Source organism: Argentina silus (genome assembly GCF_951799395.1).
Source record: "Argentina silus genome assembly, chromosome: 16".
Taxonomy (NCBI): Eukaryota; Metazoa; Chordata; class Actinopteri; order Argentiniformes; family Argentinidae; genus Argentina; species Argentina silus.
In genome coordinates this window covers 10199150-10209149 of record NC_139670.1, presented here as the reverse complement: position 1 = coordinate 10209149, position 10000 = coordinate 10199150, and the positions used below count along the sequence as shown (strand labels likewise).

The following is a 10000-nucleotide window of genomic DNA, read 5'->3' as shown; positions in this document are numbered from 1 at the left end:
CTCCAGCTCTGCCTCTGGGGTTGCCCTGTGTGTTAATCAGAAACACCAGGGCTTTCCCCCAGTTTATTATCACAGGTGCAGACTGTTTGGGGTAACCCGAGGCATGGGACTGACCGACCGACCTACCCCATTGACTGGCCAAGGTACCCCAAACGCTCCCCCTCCCCCTCTTCCTCTTCTTAATTCTGTCCTCAATACAGCGTCCTATCCTTCTCTTCTGTCTCTTCATTCCTCCATTCGCTATTCAATTTCTCCTCCAAATTCACTCCATTCCAAGGTCATCTTCTGGCCTATAGCACCGCATAGCACGGTGTCAGCACCAGACCCACCCACAGCACCAGACCCACCCACAGCACCAGACCCACCCACAGCACCGTGGACTCTCCTTATCTCCTCTGCTAGTCTGCAGCCTGACAGGCAGACACAGGACTCATCTCATCATCTCACCTCTCAGTCAGCACTGGGACCCGGCCCAAGAACACCACAAACACTCTCTCTGACCACACCATGAAATATATCACTCGGACCTGAGGAGAATTGTGCTGGATACTCCCCTAGGCAAACTAGCAACACGCTGTCCGTGTGATTTTTTAAGTGTGCTTTAACGGTTCCATTGATTTAAGATGCACCAACTATATCTATGATACTGACTGTCTTAAGCCACCCAAGCTGTTTAGTCTAACCATAGTTGTTATTGTTGTAGAGTTGTAGATTTGTTTTCCATTTATTTGAATTGAACCTTTATTTATCTAGGTTAGTCTCATTGAAATTAAAAGAGAGACCTGGTATTTGAAGGTGAGAATGTGTAGCAGTAGAGGCTGGTGAAGGTAGAAATCAGAGGACGGGCTCATTGTAAAGCATGGAATGGAATGAGGAATCACACGTGTTGATACCATTCCTTATTCCATTCCATGTATTACAGCGAGCCCTCCGCCGATTTCTACCTCCACAACCCTCATCGCGGAGCACCATAAATCATCTAGGGTGGTCTGAATAGGTACCATAGTACCATATTACCATCAGTAAAAGAGAGGTGCTGCACTGTACCTTAGCTCTCATGGCTCTCTCTGTCTCCAGTTCCTCCTCCAGCTCCTCAATGCGGACCTACGAGAGAGAGAGAGAGAGAGAGAGAGAGAGAGAGAGAGAGAGAGAGAGAGAGAGAGAGAGAGAGAGAGAGAGAGGTCATCATCACATATCTAGGCTACAAAAGGGAAAATATTTATATTTAATATTTAAATTCAATATATTTTATGTCAATGGGAAATTCAAAGTACCGAATGGTAAATGCATGTATTCTCTTTTGTTTGTCCCCAGTGGGTATAATTGATATACAGTATAAGTTGCAAGCAAAGGACCAATCCAGCTCATATACAGCAGTGTGTCAAAGTCACTTCCTAAACTGGATTCTGATATCAGGTGAATATAAATATACAACTGATATCAGTATCACATTATTACAGTATGTGTGACATTTTGACCAGAAGAGCAACAAAAGACTGACGCCAAACATTGCAGCATTGTCCTTGCCCATTTGTCCCATTTCAGAAATGACACTTTATGTATGTACAGTACTACATGGATGCCTTCATTCTTTCACAGAACATTTTTTCTGAGCAAAGGGTCCACTTCTCCGTAGATTGTTGGCTATTTTAGGGGCAGTAGCTTTGTGGTCCAACTTTCATATTCCCTCCGGCTTTCTCTTGGGTTTGGCGTGCATGTCCGTGGCTTTTTCCTCAGGTAGCAATTTAGAGCAGGAATGTCTGTAGCCACCATCATTATCTATGCTATGACCAAGGGCTTGGTCTTTTATGTCCGGTCAGCAAACCAAAAAAATAAATATATATTTTCTTGATCCTTGGCTGCCTGTGTGTTGGACTGGAGTTATGAACTGGAGGATTGCTCCTCATCAAACTTCTAAATGCACATGATCATATTATGGGATTTACTGTGTCATAGTAACTGAATGATTAATCGTAATATGTAATATAACGTAATATGTGTCATTTCTATCATAAAGCACTTTCACAACCATGACAAACAATTCAACTATGCCGTAATATTTTCCCTGCAAATACAACTCTTGCCCAAGAGCCCATCTTTCTCAGAGCACAGTTTAGTTTTCCAACATCATAAATCAATTCCTGGGCATTCAGGTATAATTTATGTTCAAAGGCGGCTTTTTGCCTTTTTGACACAAATGTATTGCCTCAGTTTCCTCCAAGTCATGTCATGTTACAACGTATCTCCAGCTCTATCTTGTCTCAGCGTCAGGAAGTGTGTCTGACACTTCGTACAGCCTCAGGGCATCACATCTCACTGTAACACACAGCCCTGACAGAGCCTCAGTGATGTGCTACAACTCACTCACACACCACACCAAGCAGGGATCTCAGAAACAAACAATCAGACCCCTATCAAGCAAAATAAACACACACACACACACACACACACATACAGGGCAGGGTCGTAACGAGAAACCTCTCAGTAGGGAGAATACTCCTTCAGTAAACAATGCTTTGCAGGTAAAGGCACAACCTTCTAGCTACCGCAAAGGATACCATTCTGACAATAACAGTCTTCACAGTTCTTCACTAACATTTGAAAGAGTTTGGAAAGAGCAGAGGAGGAGAAAAAAACGAATGAAAAAAAGAAAGAAAAGAGGTGTAGAAACTCACATGCCAGCGCAGGACCTCTGCAGAGAGTACAGCCATGGTGAGGCAGCAGCTGAACTGACTGACTGTCCCCCACACACACACTCTCTCTCTTACACACACACACACACACACGTACACACACACACACACACACACCGCTGCACTCACTCAGCCGTTCTCCTCAGGCATTTTACTCTCCACTCCCCCTTATGTACACACACACACACACACACACACACACACACACATACACACACACACACACAACCACCCACACACACACACACACACACACACACACACACACAGAGAGAGAGACCAACAGAGCTTTCAGACACACAGACCCCTCCACTAAACATACCGTATCTGTTTCTTGTTAAATCTACACCAGCCAAACTAGCTCTAAAACTGTCAAAGAAACACTGTGGCAGAAATGTAATAGATTAGATGGGAGCTATTGTATTCAATGTGCCACAATGTGCTGTATTATTGCAGCATGGTCAGATAATAATTTTCTCAAAGGGAAATAACAACATTCAACCATTATTGTTGAGGATTTTAGACGGGTTTGAAGTCTTAAATTGCACATCGTTAAAATTCAACATTTGTCCATTTTTTCCAGTGCACTCTAAACCATAATAATTGAGTATAAATTGCAATCACATGTGAGTTGATCCTGGTGGCCCCCTGCTTGTGTCTGAGGGATATTCACCCATGTGGGCAGCAACATCCTGTGAACCCCCTCGGAGGAGGAAACAAGAGCGCCGGCCAAACGATTAGAGTCACTCTTGGCATCACGTGTATCACAGACCTGCCCCTGCATCAAACAAACCTCATTTCAGACCCTCTATCCCATCCCCACAACCATACATACTGGCCACATATGCTGGGGCCGGGTATTTGCTGCGGCGGTTTCCGGAATCTGAACCCTTTGGTCTTTTAAACGCCTTCAGATGGAGCTGGCCAACATGGCAACCCCAGGCCAGGTTATTTGATTGGCTGAGCTGGTGATCGCTGGGTGACGACAGGTTCTGTTGATGAGGGCTTTTACCTCATCACAGGCTTCGTTGAGGACATGTGTCAGATCTGTGTTACGTCCTGCTGCCTGATCAGCACAGATGGCTCTGGACCAGGGGAGGCTGGTAGAGGTAGAAATCAGAGGACGGGCTCATTGTAATGCATGGAATGGAATAAGGGATGGCATCAAACACCATTCCTCATTCCATTCCATGCACTACAATGAGCCCGTCCTCCGATTTCTGCCTCCATCAGCCTCCCCTGTTCTGTACTGTAGGGATTGGCCTCTGCTTTACTTCCACATAAGCTACAATGTAATAAAGTTATTTGTATTTGAAAAACAAACAAACATACCAATGCAAATGATTATAGTAACTACATTATTAAAAACAGATGTTGGTACATCTGTCTAAACAGAAACCTGCGAGTCAGTGAAGACAAAGCATTGTCTTCTTAGCAGAAACATATGATTTAACTGGGTCAATTTGACCTCATACAGTACAACAAGCCCTTCTCAGCTGGGTTTGATTGCTTTATTACAATGTAATAAAACCTCTGTAAGCATGTGGGACTGCCACCTCCAAGACGTAAGTGAATAGCATGCCTGCTACCCCCAGCATACCCCTCCATACACGATATGAACACGACTACTTTAAACTGTGCTGTGAAAAGCTATTCAGAACTATCCCTTTGATTCGCGTGAGCTACAACGCCCTTTCAGAATGTAAACTTATTCATGTGACCTTTATATTAAAAACACACATGAGTGGGTGAGAGCCCGAGAGGCCCTCCAATGAGCTGGGCTTTTGTTTAGTGCTTGTCCACCTGCGTCTTTATCTGTGGGAGGAGAGCAGTCCTGATCCAAGGAGCTCACACACACACACACACTCGCACACACACACACACACTCGCACACACACACACACACACACACACACACACACACACACACACACACACACACATACACACAGACACAAATAAAGACCTCATTGTGGGACAGGGAGAATGCCAGGACTATAGTAAATGTGAAAACATTTCACTCTCACAGACACACGGATCTCCTTTCACTCCTTCAATCACAGACGACAGACGCAGACAAAGAGCCTCTTTATTTCCTCTTAACCAACCTCTGGATGAAGCATCAGGAGACGACCACGGATCTGAGTTTACCTGAACTTTACCCCTGGCGCTCGCTCTGGGTATCTGAGGTTTTCTTTCCCCTCACTTCTCTCTCTCTCCCACACACACCCACCCACAGACAGAGACACACACACACACACACACACACACACACACACACACGCACACACACACACGCACACACACACGCACACACACACGCACACACACACACGCACACACACACACACACACCCATGCACACACCCACACACACACACACACACACACACACACACACACACACACACACACACACACACACACACACACACACACACACACACACACACACACTCTCAATCTCTGTCTTTCTCTCTCTCCCTGAGTCTCTATCTTAGCATCGACGGAAAGAGCCAGACTAAATACATGTTATCTACACCAAGCACCAGTGGCACAGATACAAGCTTTTCCACAGGTCAGAGACAAGCTGCAGTCCTGATCTCAGTGTAGTTTAATCCAGTCACCCTGTATCTCTTCATCAGATATCAGAGCCCAGTGACCTGAATGTTTTCTCGTTGGGTAGTGTATGCATATGCCAAAAATACCACCACCATCTCCGTCATTGACATAATACTGTAATCAAGTGCTTAAGGTTATTGTACTTGAAACCATACATGTTGTTTTACTCCTGATGTCATGTGTTTTACTCTTCTCTTCTGGCTCCAGAGAGGCGCTGTGAAGAGTTAACCCTGCAGCGACGCCCCCTCCCCAGCAGAGGAGGAGATGGTTATCAGCTTAGATGGAGGGGGTGTGTTTTAGCATTCTCCTGACAAGCAGGGAGCTGTGAAATCAACTGACCAACCAGAGAACAGAACACAGCAGTGGTGCTGAAAGGTAGGAATGCATCTCTCGGACTCTCTGACAGCAACCCCCCTCCACGTCCCTCGACTTCCCCCCCTGCCTGATGCCTCCCCCCTAATCCCACCTCCATGTGTCCCACAAGCATCCCTCTTCCTGATCGGAGTCAACCCCCCTCCCCCCTCTCTCAGTCTGCAACACACCAAAGCTCTAACCATACAGAACCCCTCCCCCTCAAAAGTACACAGACACACACACACAAGCACACACACACACACACATCCCTGGGTCTGACCTGTTGCTCCTTGCTCTTCCTCTGCAGGTCGATGTTAAGGGCCTCCTCTGCCTCCAGCCTTGTATTGGTGCTGATTATCTCTACATCTTTCCTTCAGAGTGAGAGATAGAGAGAGAGCGAGAGAGAGAAAGGTGAGTGACAGGTCTCATTTGGTCCGAGAGCGACAGCTTTGTAAACCTTGTATTTGAGTCACTCATTCAATGAATGTTCAAAGTGAAAGGATACCGTGTGATATTGATGGATGACGTCAACGCTCCCCCCTTGCTCTGATAATGAAAAGTGTGTGCGTGTGTGTGCGTGTGTGTATGTGTGTGTGTGTGTGTGTGTGTGTGTGTGTGTGTGTGTGTGTGCGTGTGTGTGTGTGTGTGTGTGTGTATGTGTGTGAGCATGTGTGTATGTGTGATGTCAAACCCCCTTCTCTGACAATGAAAATGTTATTGCACTGAGTGTATGTGTGTGAATACGCGTGTGTGTGTGTGCGCGTGTGCGCGTGCGCGTGCGTGCATGCATAAGTGCTCACGGGCATGTGCATGTGTGTCTATGTATGTGTGGGTCCCCTCTCACAGCTGGTTCTGGTCTCCAGGTAAAAAATGTGAGAGAACGCCTCTATTGAGACTCATGTAACTGAGAGCAGATACCAACAAGTTAGGACATCACCGAGTGCCCGGGGGGCCCTAGCCCCTCCAAGGGAAGATAACGGTACTCCACACAGATATCAGGTTATAGCCCCACTAAGGCATCCAAGCATCTGTTTCCCTACAAGCCAGGGACATCCTATCCAAATGTCTGTGAGCATGACAAGATGTCGGTGGATTGTTTATTTTTCTTTCCGTTCCCTGGATGTTGTGCAGATAGATCAGGCGGGCATGTTTGTTTAAGAGATCGATTCCTGAGAAAGCCATCAGCTGGCAGCCTCTGGGACGGTATATCTATCAGCGGTTTCACTTGTTTTTCGTGAGGGTAAGAAAACCATTTCAATCAGGAATAGACATCAGAGGAGGCTGTTGGAGGCAGAAACCGGAGGACAAGCTCATTATATGCTTGGAATGGAATGAGGAATTGTATCAGACACACTCTGATTTCGACCTCCACCAGCCTGGCCTCTGGTCCATTAAGATTTTGCTAATGGATTTTCTATATACTTGTTTCATAAAACGGTCTGTTCGGAGGAGTGAAATAGGATTGTTGACCATCTCTAATATATACGTTGTTCGCTGCTCTTCAACTATCTACGTAGAGTACTTCCCATGACCCACTACTAAAGTTCTTGCTGTTATAAACAGTTTATAACAAATGCATAGACAGTGTATAACTGACCTCTTCATGAGTTCCTCCATGCCGCTCCTCATCCTCTCCATCTCTCCCAGACTCTCCAGGGTGGACCTGCTGTCCCCCTCCAGCTTCCTCCTGCTCTTCTCCAGGTCACCCCGCTGTCTCCTCTCCTGGTCCAGCAGGTACTCCAGCTGATGCACCACACAGAATACCATTATATTAGACCATTACATTAGTATATTACATGGTAGACGTGAACCTCCTAGTGTATTAGATGCTAAGATGCCAGAATGGTAGATGCTAACCCTCTCCTCTCCTGCCCGCACCACACAGGACACACCACATGAGTGTGTTAGATAGTGGTGCATGCTAACCTTGGTCCAGCAAGTGCTACTCCAACTGACACAGCACACAGAAAGCACCATAGAAGTGTAATGGCCGAACAGCTTGGTCATGGATTATGTTAGCACAGAGTTTGAATTAGACTGTTTGAGAGAAGCTTTGAGTCCGAAACAACCTGCCCAGTGGTGAGTACTTGTGGTTTGAAGTACAGTAGTACACATTGAGGCAACATGAACACACTTACATCCTCCGCTTGCACCTGCAGCTTGGCCCTCTCCTTGGTCAGTAGGTTCACCTTCTCCTCCTCGCTCTGCAAGTCCTCAATGGCCTGCTGTTTTAGCGATGAAAGAAAATGGTTGTGCCTGGGCTGCAGATGGGACCATAAATCATTAATTCCCCTATTCCTTCACTGCAGCTGTCAGCCATATTGGATCTGAGGAGCTGTGATCAGTTCATTCGCTGGGTTGCAAAGGGTGTCCAAGCCAAGAGTCACCCCCATTGTGATGGAAATGATCAGAACACGTCTTTCTCCTTTCATCAAGAGCGGAGGAGTTTAGCACATCTGACACCAACGCAATGTGATGACATGCTTTGGCTAAACTGACATCTGACCCTTTCTGTGTCCCTAATAACATTTGATGGGCCTTGATCCATCCTTGATTACCCTCTAAATCCATCATCTACAATAACGATTCTAAATCACTCCAACAGATTACATAGAGGATCAATCTGCTACTGTAGGCTGGTGAGAGCATCTGGGATACATTATGATAGAAGGGGGCCCTGATGGCTGCCTGCATGGGGCTCCATGTGGAGGTGAAATAGAGAGAGAGAGGAATGGCAGAGCGCCTTATTTACTAAAAACTCTACTTTTGACATTTTTGATAACAATATAGGAACCAGGGGAGGCTGGTGGAGGGAGACATCTGAGGATGGGCTCATTGTAATGCATGGTTACACATGTTTGATACCATTCCTCATTCCATTCCATGCCTTACAATGAGCCCGTCCTCTGATTTCCATCTCCACCAGCCTCCCCTGATAAGAACACAGAGATCTATTACAACGGCATATTGTACAATGACTTTGGGGGAAATATTTACGTCTCCCCTCACCACATCCTCAACCTCAGGGTTTGACCATTGACCTTTTACGATGACCTGTGACCTGTTACGACCACAGGGTTCAGGGTGTGCTCTCACCTGGCTGAGCTCCACCAGGTGTTCCTTCTCCTTCTGTAACTTGTGAACCACCTCCCCTCTCTGGGAGAGCTCCTCGGACAGCCTCCGCACTGCACTGTCTGACGACTGGGGGGGGGGGGGGGGGGGGGGGTGGAGACAGGATAGGAGGAGGGGGGAGAGAGAAAGGACATTACTGTTAGATTGCCTGATATCATAAAACATTCACAGTTTTATTTCATGTGTTCAACGTTGACCCTTTTTTTACCAAAGAGACAAGAGTGTTAATCAAGAGTAGGATGGCTATGCTGTATTGCGAGTGGAATGCAAATTAAATCCCATGATTCAATCTGTCCTCTGGATACTCTGGTGCATGTCTCAATCGGGAAATGCTTGATCTCTGGATAGTGTGTTGATAGTAATGTTGGTTTGTGAGTTGTCTTTCTCTATTCCGTTGTGGCCACACTATCCAACTATGATCCCTTTCATGACCAAACAGATGACTGCACTCTGACTCTGTTTCATGGACATCAAAGCTGCAACTCGTGCATGTAGCATTCTGGTACCATTCTGGCCATCAGGTTTGAATGAGCCGGCTGATGTTTGGAACTGTTAGGACTTTGAACAACAGATGTGAACCAGAGGAGAGGAGAGGAGAGGAGAGGAGAGGAGAGGAGAGGAGAGGAGAGGAGAGGAGAGCAGAGCAGAGGAGAGGAGAGGAGAGGAGAGCAGAGCAGAGCAGAGGAGAAAAGAGGAGAGGAGAAGCTGAAGTAGTGCTTATATCTCGATTCATAAATCTGCTGAACAACCCCAAAACATTTTTGCAAGCCGAACCACTATTGTTGTGACAATACATGTAATATAGATAAAAATAATGATTCAGTGTAATAAATATCTTTGAACTCAAGCCCAATAACCTGCATTCCATTCAACCTGTTTTTGCTCTACACAGATCAAACGCACCCATGTGCACATCGATGTCAACTGTTATGACAACAAGCACCACAAACATGAGACCAGTTGAAGGTGCCTCAGTGCAGGTACAGTCTTGTTGATTTCCCTACACAAGACTCACATCGACGTACACTTCTTTTGTGCAATTGCTGGCCACAAAAAAGGAACCGACTGTATTTGAGTCAACAAAGATGATTGTGGTTTGAATTAGTATAGTTGGAATTTGACTCCAAATTTGACACCAAATTTCCGTTTCTCAACACACATACCATACTAAACCTAATTGATCGCCAGGTTAATTATCT

General features: G+C 46.0%; 1 protein-coding gene across 3 annotated transcripts in view; it reads right to left on the bottom strand.

Moving 5' to 3' along the window:
• Window positions 1–10000, bottom strand: part of LOC310816854 (uncharacterized protein MYH16) — a 35808-nt gene that overhangs the window by 12360 nt on the left and 13448 nt on the right. For all 3 annotated transcript variants that reach the window (XM_083687174.1, XM_083687176.1, XM_083687175.1), the window contains 5 exons: window positions 8766–8870; window positions 7808–7894; window positions 7267–7412; window positions 5950–6040; window positions 1048–1104 (listed from right to left, as the gene is read on the bottom strand). In XM_083687174.1, coding sequence (XP_083543300.1) covers window positions 1048–1104; window positions 5950–6040; window positions 7267–7412; window positions 7808–7894; window positions 8766–8870 — 486 coding nt within the window. The remainder of the gene's footprint in view (window positions 1–1047; window positions 1105–5949; window positions 6041–7266; window positions 7413–7807; window positions 7895–8765; window positions 8871–10000) is intronic.